At 40.9% G+C, this 22,968-nt stretch overlaps 1 protein-coding gene and 1 non-coding gene across 3 annotated transcripts in view; both read left to right on the top strand.

Annotated features, from left to right (window-relative positions):
• Positions 1–22,968, top strand: part of ATRNL1 (attractin like 1) — a 702,039-nt gene that overhangs the window by 124,139 nt on the left and 554,932 nt on the right. For both annotated transcript variants that reach the window (XR_010794071.1, XM_066619507.1), the window contains exons 11-14: positions 6,995–7,079; positions 8,422–8,630; positions 11,219–11,337; positions 22,251–22,383. Coding sequence is in view for 1 of the 2 variants with exons in the window: in XM_066619507.1 (XP_066475604.1) it covers positions 6,995–7,079; positions 8,422–8,630; positions 11,219–11,337; positions 22,251–22,383 (546 nt within the window). In the remaining variant the exon portion in view is untranslated. The remainder of the gene's footprint in view (positions 1–6,994; positions 7,080–8,421; positions 8,631–11,218; positions 11,338–22,250; positions 22,384–22,968) is intronic.
• LOC136647063 (U6 spliceosomal RNA) lies at positions 1,376–1,482 on the top strand. The gene has a single exon (XR_010794234.1). It is a non-coding gene; the product is annotated as a U6 spliceosomal RNA (small nuclear RNA).

Genomic DNA, 22,968 nt, shown 5'->3' with positions numbered 1-22,968 from the left:
CATGCGTTATTAACCTGATACAATACAAGTAGAATTTCAATTTTATTTTAAATTTTGTGTAAAGATTAATTAGATGCAAGTTTAATCTTCTGTGCCATTCCCTTGGCCATATTAAAAGCATTCTCATATAGTATGCATCAGAGAGAGAGATATGCTTTATGAAAACAGAAAAATGAAATTGTTCATGTTTTAAACTGTTGTTTGTTATAGAAATCCCTGGGTACATTAGAGGCAGGCAGAGTTGCCTGCGTTTATTGTCTGTTTGATCACAAAAAGTTGGATAATTTATTTTACTTCATTTCATTTATTTGTCAGTAATTGGGGTGGATTAATTAAAAGGATTCCGGGGAACATCCCCTAAACTATGTCTTTTTGGGTACAATCCTAACCAGGTCTACTCAGAAGTAAGTCCTGTTGTGTTCAGTGGGACTTACTCCCTGGAAAGTGAGGTTAGGATTGCAGCCTTAGGCCACAATCCTAACCCCTTATGTCAGTACTTTCCAGCACTGACATAAGGGCAGTGCAGCTCTGAGGTAAGAGAACAAACATTCCCTTACTTTGAGGAGGCCTTCATGAGTGATACCCAACTGCAGGATGCAGCACACGTCCCATGGGCACCGCTCTGCCAGTGTTGGAAAGCATTGACATAAGGGGTTAGGATTGCACCCTTAGACTGATAAGGAAATGGCTTCTTCCCTCTAAGCCCCTTTGTACAGCCAATAGTATAAACAGGTAAGCAGTGGCATAGCTAATGAACATGTAGCCCGGTGCGGAGCTCAAAATGATGCCCCAGAAGCGATGTCACAACTGGAAGTGACATCATGCCTGGGATTTTTGAAAAGTGCTAATTGGGGGGAAACCTGCCTCTTCCCCCCAGCAGCTCACTGCCCACTTGATCTGCCACCTCCCCCCAGTCAGTGAAATAGCTAAGACATCTATCTCCTACCTGGGATCAAAGAAGATTTTGTAGCCCCTTCTCCACAACAAAATCAAATTTAATTAAGTAAATAGATAAAAAGTCTGCCCCTTATTGGTTGGAGACACTGTGCTGGGGTGAAGAGGGGTGGTTATTCTCTCCTTGCTAAATATAAGAGGAGCACCACTTGAAAAAGTGCCTCTTTACCAGTTAGCAAGAGTAGCTGTATTATGATACATGGAAATGAGAGCTGACTCATATAACACCTTATTGGTTCCATGCAGTATCATAATAACATCTCACTGGCTCTCAGAACAACCAGTCTCATAGGTCAGTTTTGAGTTAGAGAAATTCACTTTTTGTTCCATAAGGCAGTTGTGTTTTTGTTTTCTGGTTAATTGGCCATAACGTTTTATAGAATACATATATTCTAATGTGGTTTGTTTCATTGCATTCTGCGTGCTTGCTTCGGCAGCACATATACTAAAATTGGAACGATACAGAGAAGATTAGCATGGCCCCTGCGCAAGGATGACACGCAAATTTGTGAAGCATTCCATTGCATTCTGCATTAAATTGCCTTTCCAATGATATATAGCATGATGGTATTATTCGTGTACACCAAGATTTTCACAATTTTGGCCACTAGTGTTAAGCTCAGCTTGTTGCCCCCCCCCCCGAAGCTTGTTGCCCAGTACGACTGCTACCCCTTGTAACTTCTTAGCTATGCCACTAAAGGTAAGTAAAGATTCTAAAGGCCTGATCAATTTCAGTCCTTTGAGGACCCATTTTAGACTCCAAAATTTCAGAATATGGCAACCAGATCATCCAAGAGAAGACTTCAATAGCAGCTCTAGTGAACATATAAGGCTAAAAAGTGATAGTGACTGACAAGATTCTCTGCTTTAATGGTAGTTTCTGCTATGTAATATTGATAAGTTAGGATTAAGGATGCAGGGTTTTATTTACCTTGCACCATCCCATCCTTTAACATATTCCAGATTGCATCTAAACACCGTATATTTGCCCCCATGTATGGCTAAGAGGCACTTTTTCAAGTGGGTGTTCCTTTTTTTAGCAAGGGGAGAGTAACTGGCCCACCTCATCCCAGCAGTGTCTGTTCTGGTGGCTGTCTGCTGGCGTTCTTTTGCATCTTTTAGATTGTGAGCCCTTTTGGGACAGGGATACATCAGTTATTTGATTTTTCTCTGTAAACCGCTTTGTGAACTTCTAGTTGAAAAGCAGTATATATACTGTTAATAATAATTAATAATATATGAGCAAGCCTAATTTTTTTTCTTTAGATATACTTTTTGGAATATTAGAATATACAAATAAAGTATACAGACACACATGCACAAGCATGTGAATGGGCATGAAGAAATGCTGATTGTATAGGTTCAACAGCCTGACAATTGAGAGCAACCTACAACTTCTGTTTCTGTCATTTTGTTACAAAGTGCAAGAAACTGGAGCTACAAATCCAATACAAATACTTAAAAGAAGTGTTTGGTAATACTCAGCTGTTGCAGGAAAGATTAATGAACCATTATCCAGCTAGCAAGGGTTGGTGAAGGAGTATTTAAATCTCATGACTTCGGAGTTGCTGGTATGATTGAAGGGACCCAGGTTTAGTGAGGCTGGCTGGATTATTGGTTGGAAGTTTTAGGACAATTCCGGAATCCCATTACTTATCTGAAGAAGAGACTTCTTGAAAGGGGAAGATTGCTGGAAGCCTTCCATTCTCTAGGCAATTGTTAATACTTGCTGGCAAATGTTGTCATATCCATGTGAAATGGTGTTATGTATCACTATTATCCATACTGATAGCTGCAGCTTTTCTTTTTTTTATTGAATAGTATAGGATTTCCCTTGAAAACTGGATATAAAAAGGAGTGCACATGTGCGACTATATGTATCTGTGTGTAGATTACTAGATAGGTGTAGATATATTAATATTTAACTTTATTAATCACAGTTCCATGTCTTTGTAACAGAGTCAAGTGTACTCTCAAAGGATGTGTTCAGTGATAATTAGCACGGAACTGTTTAGATGGTGCAGAACCAAGGAGACCTGTGTTGGGCTCTGAAGCTTGGGAGAGGGGATTGGATTTGGTGGCTGCCATCACCCCTGCCCCCTCGCAGGCCTAAACCACTCTCCGGCCTACCCTCCCCCCCACCCAGTTTCACCCCCTCCCTGCAGCAGGTGACTTACTGCAACATGCTTCTCCTGCTCCTCTCACTAGCCTGGAGGCTCAGCGCTGACTGGTGCTAGCTTCCCTGCTGGCGCCTCTCTCACCTGGCCACCGCAATGTGCTTTATGGTATGTTTGAAACCACCATTGCTGGGGCAGCACATGGTCCGCTGGTGCTGCCCCAGCATCAGATCAGACAGTTTTTAAGGAACTGAATTAAGCATAACAAAATTATGTTATATTAGGCTTACTTACTGATATAGATGTAATATACTGTTTCTGGAATAACTTTTTGTCAAACATTTATGAGTCACTGTATTTTAACTTGTTGCTAACTGATTAATATAAAAATGGATTTGTAGCAACTGAACCAGTTTTGAGGCAACCTATTTTAATTCTGTTTCTTTAACATCAGTATTGTAGCAATAACCTAGTACTTTGGACTATTAGGAAAATAAAGTAGGAGGTTGCATGATTCAGCTTTGAAGAACTGTAATTATGAGTAGATTATTGACATTCAGCCTCCCAAAATATAATATAAAGTAGCAGCTGCAATGAACTGTGTTTATATATTTATAATTCCAACAAAGTCATAAATGTAGCTTTGGTGCAATCTGCTGTAGCTTTGGTGCAATCTGCAGCCACAATTAGTTGTTTATTGTTCCAGTGCTAGAAATGCAAAACCTTAATGGTATAAGATGTTAATTGTTTTACCTGAAAAATCAGAGTTTGTCTGTTTTTAAGGTTGTTTTGGGGAGTCTCTGTTGTTTTATGTAGGCTGTGCTGTAGATGTTATATCTGTAGTTGAAATTTAGTATATGCGATTTCACACAGACCTGGCTCTCTGTTTTGCTTAGAAAAGGGCCCTTTTTATGATCAGAATAAAGATAGAGATTTATTTGACATAGTGTAAACTGAGAAAGAAGTTTCCCTTTTCCCTGCTCTCCAGACTTGATATTTTATTAGTTTTCTTGTCATCCTCTTGGAACACAGAGACAGACAGACAGATGTTTTAAGTTTATGCTGAGTGATATTATCTGAGTCAAACATAGAAGGGCTGGATGCTTTTTTTTTTTTTACTTTCAGTTCAGCTTAATTATTTGAATTGTATTGTATTCCAATATTATGAATGTACCTCATCTAAGAACAACTGTTAATACAGAAAAGCATTTCTAATTATTTGGATTTCACAATGGATGTCCTTGAGGTCACTTCCATCAATGAGACTGTGGTGTCTGTGTTAACACTTTTTAATGTAAATATCTATATTTAGAATATGTATCTACGATAAACAAACTTGAACAATTATAAACTTACACATTTTAGGCAGATAAGTGGAAACAGGCATACAGAATGCAAATTATGTCATGTGTTGAGTGTATATTTGCTTTGAAATGGCCACTCTTCAAGTGAATGAGTGTGTGCTCCACTGAAATGTTAAAGCTAAGCAAAACTATTTTATTGCATAGAGCTCTGTCCAATGTTTAGCAGTTTCTGAGAAGGCTAGGGCAGATAAGAAGAGAAGCTATTTGTAACATGCTTCTTTTTCTTCCCATACACTATTGAAAAGACCTGCCAGTTTGATAAATAACTTGAGCAAGGAAGGAATTATTATATCTGGAGGCTGCAATGATTCCTTATCTTAAACTTGGCTTTTAATAATGACTTTTATGGTTTTTCTTCAATGCTAAATCCCACCCTTTTTCTTAGAGGAAAGAAAGAATACAAACATTGCCCTGAACTGTTTTTCTCCCCTTCCCCCTCCTACTTTCGATCAAATGAAATTGTATAGTGTATATGGCTTCTATTTGCAGGCTTTTTCTTTTCTTGGTCACCATCCACATAGATCTTCTTATGTGCTTCAGTAAGCTGTCTCTGAGACATTCGCTGAATTATAGGAGCTTGAAGACACTTCAGTTTATAGCATAATTGAAAGATCCTGCTGGGAAACGTGATAAAATATGTCTGCCTTGTATAGTTCACTGAGAAAAAAAATGTTATTGAAATAGAAATTGAATTCATAATTGTTCATCACTTTTATTTTCTAATAAATAATATAACTATCTAAGCCTTTTGCAATCAAAATTCTATAGGTGCATCCAGGGCTGCTGGGCATTAGGATATGGCACACACTTTTAATATCATCTTTCCCTTCTTTGACACATGATTAGCATCCATTTGTCATTGGACTGTTGGTGATAGTGACATTTCTTTGATGTGTAATTGAACCTGCTCTTTCAGAAAAGAGGCTTGTCGCTGATGGTTCCTGTTGCTGCTGAACTCAGCTTGCACCAGTTTATTCAAATATAATGAGCCATGGTATTCTTGGCAGGTTCTTAGACACTTACTAAATGTGTAGATCAATGGTTCCCAAACAGGTGGGTCGCGACTTGTGGGAAACACTTGTCCCTGGCTCCTGAAGGGGTGGGGAGGGGGAGAAGACATGACCTCTGGGATTGCACCCCTGCTGGGGATAGAGGGGGGCTTCACTTACCTCCCCCTGTGCCAGCCTCTGGGGAATGCGGGGAGCCCCACAGATACCTCTGCAGGGCTCCCCAAACCTAAGAAAAGTTCAAAAATAGCTATTAGAAACCACTTCCGGTTTTCAATTGTGAAATGGAAAGTGGTCTCCAATCATTATTTTATACTTTTCTAAGGCTCGGGGAGCCCTGCAGTGGTATCTGTGGGTCTCCTCACACTGCCTGGAGGCTGGCACAGGGGAGGTAAGGGTAAAAAACCCTGTTCTTGGCAGCAGTGCAATCCTGTGGGTTACATTGCTGTCTTCTTTCTGTCCCTGCAAAGACTTAGTGCTTCCCAACCTTCTGAGAAAAAGTTGGGGAACCACTGTTCTAGATGTAGGTTTTGAGTGGTTCTAACTGTGAAAGGTCAACACATGTAAATATTTGTTAAGGTACTGAGCTACAGGAAAAGCAGACTGTTTTATTAGAAGTGTCAGTGTGCAGCGTTCTGAACTAAAAATACATCTTCAAGGCAGATAACAATTTTAAAATTCAAAGACATACTAAAACAATAAATAAAACAAAAGCTGCTGTAAACACAGAAGCAGAAAGTAAAAAAAAATAATTTGTTAATTTTTGTGGAAGAGGCCTGAGGACCACCAGTTGGGCATCTCTGTTTTACAATACATTTATCCAATGTTAACTCTTGACTTATAAGAAGTAAATGAATAAATAGTCTGAAACTTTAGCCTTTGAGTGATGCATTTTTTTGTATGTCCTTATATCATTGATTCTACTTAAATATTCAATCAATAGTTGAGTGAGATGCATTATTAATTTTGATCTGGTGTTTTTCCTTCATATTTGAAACACAGTTATTTTAGTAAACATAGGGCCCAATGCAAAGAGGTATTTAGGCCAATGAAAAGTCTCTTGCGCCAGCCCGGGAGTGTCGCAAAAGTGCCTTATGGCACTTTTGCCCCACTCTGAGGGGAGATAAGGCGCATCGATGTGGGCCCCAGAGGTGAGTTGCGTCAGCCGAGCTTGACTGATGCAGGGGTCTGGGGTGTGTGGGGAGGGCAGGGAGGAGGCGGGAGGGAGGTGTTTTGGTGCTTTTGGTCCCAAACTTGCGCTGGATGCAGCGCAGGCCCACTGGCCTGCCTGCTTCCAATGAAAGTTAGTTTTGCCCATAGTTATCTTCCTTACACAAAAATATAGTTACATCATAGAACTGCAATTACACTTTAACACATTTGTTAGATATTACCATTTGAATGTTGAGCTTTAGAAGGGAAATTTAGTATGTTATGCTTTTTGTTTTGGTCTACATAGCTTTATGATATTATTTTTTAAAAAGTAATATTTTACACTAATATGCTGAACTATAGTGACAGGAGATCGTGTTCTCTTATCTTGTCTTATTAGCTTGTGATGAATGGAAAATTCTTCCAAAACCTAATCTACATCGTGATGTGAACAGATTTGGTCACTCTGCAGTTGTCAGCAATGGGTAAATACACATTTCTAAACATATGTCAAAAAAGAAATAAAAGGAAACTGCTAGATTCTCTTTACAAACAACCTTTATTTAGAAAAGAAGTATAGTCGTTTCTGGTTTATAAGAATCAGTGAGTTCAGTGGACTTGGGTTGGGGGGACCTGGGTTCAAATTCTTATTTATCTATGATGCTCACTGGGGCCCACTGCTATCTCTTAACCCAGCAGTGCCCAAAGTTGTGACTGCTGTCTGACAAAAATGCAATCTCTGTTCAAACCTCATCTTTTTGTTCCACCTCTGCGTGGCTCCTCTTCTGGGTAGATCTGGGCACCAGGATGCTCTGGGCATTTGCATGTGTTGCCCAGTGTCCCAGAAGGCTGTACAACAGAACGAGATTACGCAGAGCGTCCTGATGCCTAGATCTACCCAGAAAAGGAGCAGTGCAGAGGTGGATTGTAAAGGTCCACTCACCAGGTAGACAGATTCATTCAAACCCTAGATCTGGTCCCCAGGCCGGAGCTTGAGTGGCCCTGTCTTAGTGTAAACAACTCTGATAGGGATGTTGCCAGAGAGAGAACCCACATTTCATTTTCTAATATTCTTTGGTGGGATATTTCAGTAGAACATTTATTTCCAAGAGTAAAAATAGTTTTGAGATTGTCTCTCTTTTGCATCATAAAATTTAACTTTGACTTAGGGCGCAATCCTAACCAACTTTTCTAGCACTGGCATAGCTGTGCCAGTGGGGCATGTGCTGCATCCTGCAGTTGGGGGGCAGTCACGGAGGCCTCCTCAAGGCAATATTTGTTTCCGTACCTCGGAGTTGCATTGCCCTTTTGCTGGAAAATTGGTTAGGATTGTGGCCTTACTGGTGTGTAAATGTACAGAGCAAGAACAAGAATGTGCAAAGCAAGAACATGAGTGGATGGATTCTTTCTATTAGAATGTGTATATTCAGTATGTAAGCAGATCAACGAAGCTTTAAATTATGCAAGGATTTTTCTTTGTTGTGTGGTCTGAAGGGGATACATAGAGATAATCTCCAAGTAATGTTAAGAATACTATATAATTATAGTTTTATTGTATAATATGTGTGCAAGCCAGCTGAAAACAATTTGGTATCCCATTGATTTTTAATTGGAAAGATAAGTATATATTTAAATTTCTCTTATGGAAATCAGTGGGACTTTGAGTTCTTAACTTTAGCTGGGTTCATGCAGGGTCCATATTTGCATTTGTATCATGTGTGTTTATTACAGGACAGTGAAGAAGCATAATGAATAAGACAAAAGTTATGACTTTGAATGTCATGTGTCATTGTGGGGGAAAAACTGACACATTATTTTAATCAATAGGTCCATGTATATATTTGGAGGCTTTTCAAGTGTTCTGCTAAATGACATCCTTGTGTACAAACCTCCCAACTGTGAAGCATTCAGAGATGAAGAACTTTGTAAAAATGCTGGGCCAGGATTAAGGTGTTTATGGAACAAGAATCACTGCTTGTCATGGGAATCTGGACATGTCTATAACATTCTTAGGGCAAAGTGCCCCAGAAAACCAGGTAAGTGGATTATCTCTTAAAATTGTTTTTTACTGCAGCTCTCTTGAGATGTTTCTTTGCTTGTTATAAAGTTGTTTGATATAAACTGTGTTTGTTCCAAGAAATGGAAAAGTGAAAATGGATATAATATTTTCAAAATCAATATAATTTATCTCTCTTTGGGATGCCTAATTAAAGATAGATATATACCTGTACTAGAATTTGACCAACTATCTCTTCAGTTTTTTTGTAGTAGCTTAATGAGAAATAATATTTTTGAATTTAATCTCACGGTTCTATTTAAAGAGTATGATGCTGGGTTGTTTGAAAATTAATACTGAAAGATGAAATCAAATATTTTACATTTGGAAATTGCTGGATATATTTACTGTTGTAAATCAAATTTATCCTGTGCAAGTTCCAATATGAATGTTAGTAGGCTGTCCATGGATGAAAAACATATCAGCAATTATTTGTCTTGTTATACAGTATTTATATTACTAAGATTTTATTAACTTACTGAAATAATGGTAAAAATAAATTAGAAAATAAGTATTGTGAGAGCAATACTGAAAAACGTTTAACTGGCGAAGCAAGGAATACATTTGAGAGGAGATGGAATGGCATATTTTGATGGGCTTTTTCAGGCCATAAGAAGGTACTTTTTTTGACTGAGGGCAAAAACAGTACTTTAGGTATTGAGAACCTCACAAACAGAAAGGAAAGAGATGAGATACGAACGCTGGACTTAAAAGGTGAAGTAAATTGAAAGGTCTTTGGAAAGTGTAAGGATGCTGCAGAAGAACATACATGTAATTGACAGAAATGCTATCAAGGCTTTTGTGATAAGGAGAGGAGCTTGAAGTGGATGTGTCAAGAAATCAGAATGTAATAAAGAATTTCAAATACAGAAAGGAGTGCAATGACATGATTGAAGCAGGAGGAGGAGGCAGCTGAATTTGAAATAAATTTGGTTCAGGCAGATGGCTTTTTCCTGCAGCAGTCTCCTGACAGCATTTCATGGCTGCCTTATGATTTTTCTTGTTTATAGTTTGGTCCCATTTGAGCTTAGACAATGCTAGTGATAAATTAAATTTTCCCATAGGTGCATTGACAGGTTACCTCTATCTTGAACCAAGCAGGCTTATTTTCCAGCCCTTGCCTAAACGCTTACTGGGTCCTTGAGTAGGTCCTAGAACCTCTTTTAATCAGCCCCTTAGTATGGAGGAGCCACAGGTAATTATTGTGCTGCCAAACTGAGTTGGCTTTAAAATCACTATTATAAAAGAGATGAAGAAAAAATTTCTTGTTAGGCTAATCTAAGCTTCTGACCTCCTTTTAGGTAAAGGGTTATACATACCTGTGGCCTAATCCTATCATTCAGTAATGACAGTGGAAATCCTATCATTCAGTAATCATTCAGTAATTACAGTGGAAGTAATCTTCCACTGTTGTAAATGGCATGCTACCTCTATAAATGGCATGCTGCTGCCAATTGTGAGGGAGCCACCAGCAGAAACAGGTCGCAACTCCCCAGTCCTGCTAACAGCCCACCTGGACTGCATTGGAGGAGGTAATGCAGCAGAGGGGTGGGCTATTGGTGGGGAGGGAGATGGCACGGAGCAGGTTGAAGGGGGTGGATCTTAGTGAGAAAAGTGCATGCTGCCTCATTCTCAAGCCCTTTCTCTCCTCAGACTTAGGGCAACTACATAGAGGGTGTGGGTTTCATGAGACCCATTGGTGGCCAGAAGGCCTACTGTAAGTAGTAAGTAAATTCTGGTTGTCCCCCATAGCAGGCAGTACATGCTCTTTTGGTGCAGCTGCATGCTATAGTGTGGTAGAGGATAGTATTGGGCTGTGAGGCAGAGTTATAGACAGCCTTCTCCTTTTACTCTGGAGGACTGTTAGTATGCATTTTCCATCCTCAAGCATTCATTCAGGTGGTACTGTAGTTAATAGCTTAAGAACATTAACTCCTGGCTGGCCTGGTGTTATACCAGGCTTCCTGGATTTGTGCCAGCCTAAAAGCAGGCACAGATCCAAGAAGCCCCATAGGGACTTTACTAGGGGTAAGGAGATATATGATCCTTTGCCCTTAGGTGACCTCCAGCTGCTTCCTGACCTGTGCAGGTACAGGTTGAGATTGCGCTGTCGGTCTCGGTACTATGACTGAATGCAGTCTTTTCTTCCCTTTCAACAAGCAATGAGTACTTGGATCTTTAGAGAGTTATTTATGGTGAATTGATGTGGATATGCTTCTGGTTTTGTATGTAAGTTTAATTTCTGGGGTGTTTATGCATAGTATTTGGCCACTAATATTTTGGAATTTGTTTCCCCCGTGACTGATGCTTTAGCAATTCTAAATCTAAAAAGCTTTAAGGTAGATACTGTAAACACGTCAGTTAAGGCAAGAGTATAATAAATAAAATGTAGCTAACACATTTAGAACTTCATGTTAAGGAATTTGAGCCTTGGTTTGAAGGTCATATTTACGATGAATGAACACTGGGTCGTGTTTGCAGCAGCTGTTAAAAATGTGTGAATTAAGAAGTGTGACATCCTTTGTTTCTCATCTTGATGCTTTGTGTTGTCTTTCATTTGTATTATAGCTGCAGCAGATGACAGATGTTACAGATATGCAGACTGTGCCAGCTGTACTGCCAATACAAATGGCTGTCAGTGGTGTGATGACAAGAGGTGCATTTCAGCAAACAGTAACTGCAGTGTGGTGAGTATTTATGAATATCTGGCAGTTTTGTTAATGACATTGCTTTGTAACCATTAGCTTGCTCTTTGGTGCTAGTGAATGTAAATGTCATATTATAATCAGATTTTTGAAATGCCTAATGAGTTACTACTTCATAAATTAATTGCAAATACATTTAATATAATTGGAACGAGAAATAATGAAATTTGTAGAAAAACTTTGTTTTCCAATTTCCCTTGCCAGTCAAGCAAATCCCTAAAACTTTATCTGATTGCCACAAACATCTATACTGTTCTTCTCCAGTCATGTGGGAGTAGTGGTGGGTTGCCTCTGGAAAAGGCCATAAACTGCTTTGTTTATAAACTGCTTCTGAACTATATTGCATAGTAAATTTGTGACTATCAAATAATCTGGATGTGTGTATCACAAAAAGGATGTAATAAAAGTAGTTCATAACCACAACAGGTCAACTTAGAGCCTGTTCCTGAGTTCTTTAGTGCCAGCAGTATGAGTGTATCGCCGACGCTGGGTGTCACAAACATGCTGTAAGGCACAACCACAAAACCCTGTGCCAAGTCAGTTGGTGCTCTGTCCAGCGCCAGCTGGATGCAGCCCAGAGCAAGGTAAAAACTCTGGGTAGCAGTGAGGGCCTCAGAGGCAGGGGGAAGGTGTTCCAATGTGAGAGAGGGCAGAGCAGAAGAAAGAACTGGGGCGGGAGAGGGGTGGGACCAGCAGAGCTCTGCTCCACCAAATCCTGAACTCCGTGTCAGGCTGGAAGGCCTGGTGCAAAATAGCCGGTACAGACTTGAGAATTCCCACTGCAGGGCTTAGGCCTTTCCTTGGGAGAGACAGAGACGCAAGTCCCCTTCCCCCGAGGAGACCTCTGGTGGTTGCCGCGGGACTGCAGGATGCAGTGGTAGCCACTTTTGGGACCGCTGCACCTGGCAGCACCACCATCTTTATGATTGGGCTGTTAGATAGATCAATGTTACCCTAAACGTATTTTCTAGGGCAGTGGTTCTCACACATTTTGCACCAGGACCCACTTTTTAGAATGAGAATCTGTCACAACCCATAGTTATTAAGGTAATACGGGGGGGGGGGGCTTCAGTATCCATAGGAGATCTGTTCTCGGACCCCCTTGCAGATACCAAAGACCGCAGATAACCAAATCCATGGTTTCGGCCCCTTAAAGCCTCTGTCTCTGGTCGCCTCCAGAGGGCTTTCTGAAATCTGCAGAGGCTGTGGGGTCCACCTGCAGACTCTGTGGGCTTCAGAATGGCTGTTTCAGGCTGAAAAAGGTTCAGGTTGGGCCAAGTTGGGCTCAGCACTTTTGTTTTGTATATAATATTGTTTATAATTTATTTATATAACTAACAGCGCAATCCTATCTTGTGCTGGAACAGCCAGGCTGGGTGGCCCAAAGTGGTTCAGCCGGAGGCAAGGGGAAACTCTTCCCCTTACCCCTAGGTAAGCCATCGCAACTCCAATGGGTCTCCTTGAACTTGTGCCACCTCTGCTGCTTGAGGAATGGGGTTGGGATCTGGCATATCTGCCGGGTTCCAGCCCCGCCTTCTGCTCCCTGCCCACCTACCCACGGAACTGCCCTCTGCATGCCCTCCCCTGTCCCGGAACGCCTCCCTCCCACCTCCTCCCTGCCCTCCCCAGACACTTGTGTTGACCAAGCTTGGCCGACGCAAGCCTTCCCTTTCAAGTCGGCATGGAGCCTGGATTTCAAGGCTTCCTTTTCAAGTCGGCATGTGTCCTTGTGCTGGCCTAGCCGACTCTTGAGGAGGTGCAAACATGGTTTATGGCACTTTGCGACCCTCTTGGGCTGGTGCAAGGGACTTGCGCTGGCCCAAGACACAGGTTGGATTGCGTCCTAATTGTGAGGGAGGGGAAATGTTGATCATTTTATACATTTAAAAAAGAATATTCACCTTTGTCCCCACTTCTAGTCACTGAGATGCATGTACCCAGGAGGAGAAACATGGAGATTATTATCAAAAGTGATTGACTTTACTTATGTGTTATCAGTGGCATACAGTATTGCTTTGACAGAAGTATAAAATTACTTGTGATAAGGCAAAGCTTTGGAAGCACATTGGAATGCTTTGTGTATTTCTTCTGAGTTGATAACAAACATTTATAGCTAAGATAAATATTTTCCTTTAAAAGCAAACAAATAATAAGGAAGCTTTATGGAGTGAATTTTAAGAAGCAAGTTGCAAATGCCAGCATATGTGATTTTTTCATATATGTTAGAAGTGTGAAGGCAAAAACCTAGAGAGGAAATGAAGAAAGGAATGGACTAAAGGTACAATAGCATATTGCAAGGACACATCATTTAGGGCCTGTTAAGTAAGAATAGCTGGAAAATGAGCAGAAATTCTACTTGGAACTTTACCCTTTCATATATTATCTTTACTGAGAAATCATTGAAGCTGAAATTCTAAAGTAGGTCAGGGAAGCTAAACTACAGAAAACATGTCTGAAAGTATATTAAGCTCAACCATTGTTCAGCCAATGATTCACAGCCCAATCATACCTAAACTTCTCCGCACTGATGCGGTGGATCCTGCACAGGCCACACTGATCCTGTAGGGTTAATTAGCAGGTGGAATGTAAAGGAAGTAAGGTTAGTCCCCTTGACCTGGGATGCCTGCACAATGAGTCAGTTAGAACCTGCAGCAGCTCTGTAGTCTGTGTTGATCCATGTTACCCAAAATGGGTCCAGGAAGGGGGATAGGACACAGCGTATGCCGATGCTGCTGATCCCACCCTCTCCCGGGCCTGATCCACCCACTCCATCTTGTCACTGCCCTCACCCACTCTGTGAACCCCCTCCCCACCCTCCCCTGCCCTTTCCCCACCCCCGTGCTGCTCAGCGCACGGCTTACCTGCTCTGGTGGGTGTTCCTCCTTGCACTGGAGCTGGCAGGCTGTCGCATGCTGTCACAACATGCTTTGTGAGTGCAGAATTTTCTTTAAGGGAAAGCTGCCAGTGCGGCTGGGTGGTAGGATATTCCTGCACAAGAGCTGTGCATGCAAGAAAGAAAGAGGAGAAAATGTGGGGGGCAGCTGGATCGCCTTCCAAATTTCTATATGAAAATAATGTTTGGAAATGGTATCTTCTAGTAAATTTGAAAGTTTTCTATTAGCTTCTATGCTTGGAACTGCCGTTTCTCTGATATTTTGATTAAAAAAAAACAAAACAAAAAAAAACAAAATTCTATTGGGTTCGAAATTTTGTACAACTGACATCTTCAGCCCACTCCTTGACACCATGATTACAATTTTGCCATTTTGCAAATGGATTCTTTCAGGTCAAAACAATTAAACCCAAGCTGTTTTTATGTGTCCAGAGGTAAAAAGAGTGAGTAAAACAGATGTACTGTGTGTATAAACAACAGATGTACTTCCAAATTATACACACAACTTTTTTTTTCTCCTTCTTTCCTCCTATTTCTAATGATAGCCCTGAGCTTAGTGTTTCAGTGACCTTAGGTTGAAGGGAATGAAATAAGAACACATCATTATGTGCATCCACTGCATATTTTTATATCAAAATTGCAGATCATTCTGAAACGTTTGACTCCTGCTTTGAATATCCAGTTATATTCATGTTATAAAGTTGTTGTCCTTATGCTTAAGTCATCATCCTGACTTTAATTTATCTTACAGCCGTAAGATTAAGTCTTGTTAAATATTTGGGCTAAAGCTTTTTCCAGTGTCACAATTAAGTTGGTAGGAATGCAGAGCAGAGAAGCAACTTATGAAGTCTATTTGCAGAAATTGGGCTGTGCATTGATGTGTTTAGATTTCCCTCACCTTGAACAACGTGGCTTCCTTTAATGTTTATTTGAAGCAAGAGAAGATTAAACAATACTTGCCCTACAGCTATTTTACACATTAAATGAAGGTTGAGAGGTGTGCAAGTAATTCCCTCACTTCAGCTGTAACAGGAGCAGGTCTAACATTGGGTGAGAACTGTGAGTACCATTTCCTACATTATAACAGATGCTGGGTAGAAAGAATGCCAAGTAGCTGTCCAGCACTGGGCAGGGCCTAACATGCATATAAATCAGCAATTTACTTTCCAGCCCCTTCATTCCTTTGTTTTCCTGCTGCCTTCCCAATCCTCTGTTGTGCTTTGCTTGTAGCCAACCATCCTCCTTCCCCTGCCCTTCCAGCTACCACATATGCAGGTTGGGGCCTGTCTGAAAAAGAGGGTGAGGCAAGTGCCCTACCTACAGGTGGCAGCTGCTAGGCCACTTGCTTGCTCTCTCTCTCTTAGCTGGGCATGTTAGCCATTGAGCTTCAGCAGTCTCTAGGCCACTTGCAAGTGAGGAGTTTGGACAAATTTCTGAAGGGAAAGTCCATCACAGGTTACAAGCTGTGATGTATATGTGCAACCTCCTGATTTTAGAGGTAGGCTATCTCAGAATGCCAGATAAGAGGGAGGGCACCAGGATGCAGGTCTCCTGTTGTCCTGTGTGCTCCCTGAGGCATCTGATGATCCACTGTGAGATAACAGAAGACCTGGTATAGGATTTCCCAAGTAAATCCCCAAACTTGACTAAGGGCCCAATCCTATCCAACTTTACAGTGTTGATACAGCTGCAATGCAGCCCCAAGGTAACAGAACAAATGTTCCTTTAACTTGAGGAGGCCTTGATGACTGACTGTTCCTTCCATTGCCGGATGCAGCGCACACCCTGTTGGCACAGCTGCATCAGTACTGGAAAGTTGGATAGGTTTGGGCCCTAAGTTAACGCTAGTCTGTATCCTGTACCAATCTAACAGAAAAGGAGAACTTCATAAACCCCAGAGAGGTGCAACCCTTCCACCTACTGCACCAGCACCTATAACACCACCATTAACATGGTACTAATCATGGGGTGGCATGCTGATGATGCTCTCACATGGGCAGGGTGTAGAAGGCGCCAGTCAATGCATGATAATCAGGAGACACCCTCAGGACATTGGCTCATCTCACACACACAACCTGTCTGATACAAAGCCCTGAAGGTATTACTGTGGCATAGGCAGTAAGGGGAGAGAAACAGAGACCAGGGAGAATTCCAGCACTCAGTTCAAATTCTCTTATGCCACTCACACAAGCACACATTGCCAGGACTGACAGCAGCAGGCAGAGGGAAGGAAAATAGCTCTCTTGGGGAGAGAGCAGGCTTGTTGGATTCTAGCTCCCATGGGGGAACTGATCTGCTGGCAAAGACTTTGTTGCCAGAGGAGTCTGAGAATCTCAACTGCCCTTGAGCAAGAAAAGATGCTGGTAGGTCATTGCACAGGCTGAGAACCATTTACGGCCAGTTCAAGTTCAGTCAGGTGAATTCCTGTAACCCAGTGGTTCTCAAAGTGTGGGTCCAGGACCCACTGGGTCATGACCCAATTTTTGGTGGTTTGCAAAACTGACAAATTAGGGCAGATTAGGCTGTGTGCATCAAGGGTTAGATGAGCTGCTAACTTGGGAGGAAGGGAGCACTGCTGCCCAATCACCATTACAGCTACACCCTTTGGCATTTATAAATCAGGCAGTAGCCTGTAGGGCCTCTAAAAAGTTTGAGAATGACTGCTGTAACCTATAAAGGAGGGAAAACAGGATGTAAAGAAATAAGGAGGGTTATCTAGGGGAATAGGGACTGAAAAACCAGGAATTTATCAATAGCAATAGGGAAGAGGGAGAAAGAAAGGTCCAGGGAAAAGAAGATAAAGAAGTCAGGAAGCATAACATGAAACCAGAGAGGTGTAGCTCCATGCTGTGTGCCCTGTCACCTGGTTTCTTTATCAGGTGTTTAAGTATTGTGATCAGAGTGCTGTGACTGGCTGTGGAGTTTATTCTGTATCCTATATTCCCTCAATGCAGAGATGGGGGATGGAAAGGACTGGGTATGTGCAACTTTTTATGTGCACATGATCTTGGATGGAAACCATACAGCTCGGAATACTTTTCAAATCAGTTTGACTTTTAGTTTTGCTTAAAACAAGTCTTGCTTAAAGATCCAGAAAACTGGGACAGAAACATAGATGACAGAAGGCATATGAGAGAAAGGTATTTTTAGGATTGTTGAGGAGAAATGTAGCTGTTGAGATAGCTTGAAGTAATCATGAAACTTTCAGTAATTGAACACAAGCATTTACAAAAACATAAGCAGAAAAAAGTTGTCATTTGTAGCATTGATAAGGAGCAGGGGACTACTTAAAATAGCCAGAAAACCGGCATAAACAAAACAAACCTTGAGCTACTTTAATCATTTGGTCCACTGTATATGCATATCTGGATCTTAAGGGAATTAACTAATGAACATACTGAACCACTAGCAATTATTTTTGATAAGTCATGAATAACAGTGAAGGCACTAGAGAATTTGTAGGATGGGGGGGGGGTAAGAACAAATACTGTTTCAAACTGGAAATTATAAGAGAAGCCTATGTCTTGTAATTCTAACAAGTTTAGTAAATGGAGAGAGCATCCAGGCAGGATATTTCTGTACAAGCTGACGTAGACTGTAGTACCTAATCAGAACTATGCAAAAAAGTACCTCTAGAAAGAGATACAAAATAGCTTAGGAAACTGTGCATTACAAATTCTCATGTGAATTCTACTCTGTGTGCTAATCCTGTCTACCATTTGGGCTGCCTGCAATCAGTATGGGTGATGGGTGTCATCACAATTAAAAACTAAGCATAAAATCAAAATCTGACTGAAACTTCTCAAGAGAAAAAGTTGTTCAGTCTCAAACACATGATCATCTAGCTTCCATAAAGTATCATACTAACTGACCATGGGATTTTATGGACATATGCTACTATTGCATGAGAAAACCAAGGCAGGGTAATGTGAAAATAGTCAGTTCGTTAATGCCCTCCCATGTATGTATTATACACTTCTTGCAACTCCATGAAAACTTGTGCAGCAGATGTGCTGTCATAATTCTGAATTTAATTGGTTTCGTTAGCTCAAGTTAGAACTTTAGTGTTAACAAGAATTACCTATTAGATTTTCACTTGCACTTGGCTACTGAGATTTGTCCAGAAAGAAACGTGTAAATTGGATTTAAAGGAAATAAGAGTTGGGAATAAGGGAATATGTAAAAACACAGAAAATAGTAGCTACTGGTTTGAATTTCTTTTTAAATGTTGTTAAGTAGCCTTGGGTTATCTACCACCAGAAAACTGCACTGCAGAAAAAGTGATAAAAATAATGCAGAGTTCTCTCGGTTTTTTAAGTTTTTTTTTTTTTACAGTTTAGTATTACTTACCAAGTAGATTCGTTTTCAATAGCAGGCTGAACTTTTCAGGATTTTGACATTGTGATAATGACATGTTAACAAGAAATATTAGGTGGGGACAGTGTTAAGTGAGCAGATGGTGCTTACTTGCAAGTTAAAATTCATTGTAATGTGCCTCTCAGGCAGCATTGTCAATAATGTATAATGACTGAGCCAAAGTAAATGCAAATAGGTATGAAAAGGTTCTCTGAAATTCATCTGTGCATATTTTGCCGGCATACCTTCTGTCACTTTGCAAAATTTGGTTCTGGCTAATTTGTTGTGTTTATAGCTTTGTGGAGCTTGTGTAACAGAAAATGGTTGTATCACATACTTGCTTCTGAATGCTTTGCAAAGCCTTTTCAAGAGACCTGAAGAATAATGTGTTCTTCCATAGTGTATTGAAAAATACACATGTGGTTCAATAGAGTATGGAACACTGGTTAGTACTGTGGGTAAGCATGGGCTCCCATCTGTCACTGGAACCTTGTTTTTGGAATATAGGTATACTGAATTTAGTACTTACCAATTCACAAGTGGATTGTGTTCCTAATTTTCAGTTTTATGTTGCTGAACCAGCACTGTCTTGTTGCTGCATAGACCATTGCGTCATGCGTTAAGTAATTTGTATTAGAATATCCATGAATTTTTTAACCATTGTAGGGGCCCACCCCTGGAGGGGCCTGGAGCAGGCTTGTTCCACCCCCAGGGAGGCCTCAGATTGGCTGGAGGGGGAGGGGGTTCCAGCACCCTTGTCCTCCTCCTTAGCAGAGCTGCCAAATCTGGCCTAGGAGCAGGAGCTGTTTACCTCACAGCTCCCTGCTTCACACTGACTGCCTCTCATCCCTGGCCTTCCTGTTTTATGGAGCAAGCCCGCCCCCTTTGGCCCCTCCCCTTCCTCCAGGTGGGGCAGAAAAGGCCTTTCCTGTTCCTGGCTTGTTTCCTTCTGTGTTCCTTGTTTGCCCTGCCAGCTCCCTCTGGCTTTGCCCCCTTCAAGGGCAGTGAAGCCTCTCCACCCTGGGCATGGGGTGCCTGCTCCAGGGTAAGTCGGTGGTCAGGGCATCTGGGAGGGGCCCCGACACCATAGTAGTACATGGTCTTCTCATGCCAGTGGCAAATTTTTTAGACTTCACTTAATCTGTCACAGATACTCATCTGTTCCCCCTTCACAAAAGGAAATTCCGTTGTCCGTGCGTTCTGGCAGCTGGATTTTTTTTCTAACAAATGCAGTAATGTTTTTCCCCTTAATCTTCTTTTCTCTGTACTCGGCATGCTCTGTACCTTTTAGCTTTTCTCAGATGTCATGCATGCTAAAATCTTCTGATCTTTATTGCTTCTTTTTTGAGGACTGATTTTGGTATGGATGTCTGAGTGTACAAAATACATTAGTTCCTGATCAAGTATAAAGGAAGTACAAATGTAAATTAGGGGTGCATCCCATTAAAATTCTTGGAAGTTGAGGCTTCATTCTTTTTTGATCACCCCTTCCAAGTATTTTTTTTTAAATGCATGCCAGATTTTACAGATGTTGATCTCCTGATGTCTGGACATTGGACTTGAAAGAAAACATCACATTGCTTTATGCTTTAAAACACACAAATGCACTCTGGATAAATGGAACAATCATGTGAAAAGTACAAGCAGAAATATTTAAGTTGGAGTGAAGATCTATGAACTCCAGACTTCCTCTAAGAATTCTGAAATATGTAGGTTTTCTTTTTATTTGTGTACCATTTTTCTAAAAGTAAATTGGGGGAGAAGGGAAAATGCCTAATTTATAGAGTAGGAAGGAATCAAAATAAAAGCGAGTATTCCTCCTGATGAAGTATTACTCCATCAGTATTCCTCCCTGAGTTTTTCCACACAATCCCAAGCCATATGATTCCACCAGTAGATGGCAGGAACAAATTGCATTGGTGTGCCTCTTAGGAAGACAACCTTGGAATTTCTGTGGGACTTTTAATGTGCAGAGGGTTTTCCACTTTGATATCGTTTGCTTGTTTAAGTGGCCTGTGTTCAGGTCTGCTGAGAGCTGGCATTGGACCCGGAGCAAATGCCAGATTGGGCCCCTCTTTCCTAAATTTTCCTACAAAAAAGATGCTACTACACTTTTTAAAGAAGATTTTAATTGGTAGTTTTAACTTAGCATGAGCAAGACTAAAACTAAATGATATCATTTCTCAGAATGGGATAAATTCCTTACTTTGAGTAGTACTACTGCGTTTCTTCTACTTCAGCAAAGTTCTCCTCATTTGCTATTTCTTCTAATAATGTATGGGCATTTTTATGGCTGGCTTTTGCTATCTCCCTCATTACTATGTGATGATTTTGATTTTGAAACAAAGCCTAGGTGAAATAAATTTGCCTCACTTTTTTAAACTTCTTTCTCTCTCCTCTTCTGTGCTCCAGACTCATGTTTTTACTCCATACTGTTAATTTCACCTTCAAACAATGCCAAAATAAACGTAGACTTGATCCGTGCCATGTGTTCACTGGACACACATTAAAGTATAAGAGGTGGAGCTCACTATTGGGGCCTGGGAATTATGTGAACTGCTACGGGGGCCTAGTCACTCTGGTCTGATGGAGAACGTTTGAAAGTCTCAAGGAAGTTTGAATTGTACTAATACATGCTGGTACTTATGGAGAAGACCTGGGCTGCATTTCCACTACAGCTTTAATCCATTTTCAATACACTTCTATTCCTCCAATGGGGGGACTACCTCCAATGAGGTAGTTTGTTAAGGAATCTGAGAACTGTTAGAGCTACTAACCTTACCAAACTACAGTCTTCAGAATGGGGTAATAGAAGTGCATTGAAAGTGGATTAAAGCTGTAGTACAGTTTCTCCATGTTTGTCTCCCACTGTACCACTTTGCATGGTCCACATATTAAAAGTACCAACAGTGATGTCATTGCCAGCTTCTTCCAAATTGGGTAGCCAGATACAACACAACAAACACTGGAAAGAGGTTCAGGGCAGATGGGAAGCCTTTTTTGAATGCATGAAAAGTGCACGCTGTAGCTCTTCCTGCCAAGCCTCCTACTGCTGCTTGTTGCATTGCGTTGCTGGTCTCACTGCCAGGTGGAGAAGGGTCTGGTGGTTCCACAAGTGTCACCAGACATCACCTTAAGTATCACCAGTGGTGCTCATACCACTGGTTGAGAAACACTGCTGTAGTGGAAGTGCAGCCCTAGATGGACCGAGATTGAGGTACCCAAGTTTATTTTGTAATTTGTTTTGTACTGTATAGTTTGTTTTGTCACGGCCTGGAAGCCTGGGCCCTGGAGATTTTTTTTAAATCAAAAAACCGGAAGTGACTTTTAAAATGTCCATTCTGAGCCCCGCACGGGTCGCAGGTGAACGCGTGAGGCCTCAGTGCGGCTCATAAGAGCCTCCGGAGATTGGGGGTGTCCCTGGTATCTGCGGTTTCTGCTGTCCATGGGGAATTCCGGAATGGAACCCCTGCATATACCAGGAGTTGCCTGTACATGGATACGTGTCAGTGTAACCTCTATAAAGTCACATGATTTGCTTGTTCATTTTCATATAACTAGGCCAATCAGTTTCTCCTGCTGTTCTAAGCCAACTTGACTTCCTTCTGAAAATTAACATAGCTTGTATGTGTGCTTTATGTTCTAGTCAGTGAAAAACTATACCAAGTGTCATGTCAGAAATGAACAGATCTGCAATAAGCTAACTAGCTGTAAAAGTTGTTCACTAAATCTCAACTGTCAGTGGGACCAGCGACAGCAAGAATGTCAAGCTTTACCAGGTAAATGGGGGAAAAAACATGTTTTGAAATTAACATTATTTTCTTTTTTACATTATTAGAGAAAAGGGAGGATGCTGTAAGATCAAAGTTGGCAGTTCAAACTCTTCAAAATTCAGCACAAACAACTGCAGCCGCTACTATTCAGTGTAATCAGTTAAAAAATGACAAAGTCTAGAATTTGCACATTTGGCTTTGATTCAAATGTAGTTATACTTTTCTAGATAACATTTAATTTCTGTATTGTTTTCTGAGGCGTCCATCGACATGTCACCTAAATGTTAATCTGTTGATGTAAAGCATGGTAATACTTGGACGCTTCTATAAATCACAAACCTTATTGTTACTCCAAAATTACTTAGTATGAACCCATTATATAACTCATGATACTGCTCCTGATATTGTAGTTCTTCTTCACTAATTGAAATTTTTAGTCCTATTGAGCATTTCTAGTGTAAGCATCTGTTGTGCTGACCTTATGTATAATAGGCATGTAAAAAAAGAAAATGCCCGTTCATTGCACTGTATTCTGAAAAGTTAATATTAAAGCCTAGTTCTAAATGTGATGTTTTTTTCTTTCACGACCGC

Source organism: Tiliqua scincoides, chromosome 3, assembly GCF_035046505.1.
Source record: "Tiliqua scincoides isolate rTilSci1 chromosome 3, rTilSci1.hap2, whole genome shotgun sequence".
Lineage (NCBI taxonomy): Eukaryota > Metazoa > Chordata > Lepidosauria > Squamata > Scincidae > Tiliqua > Tiliqua scincoides.
Note: the sequence above shows the minus strand (reverse complement) of the source record. Positions and strands in the feature narration are given on the sequence as shown.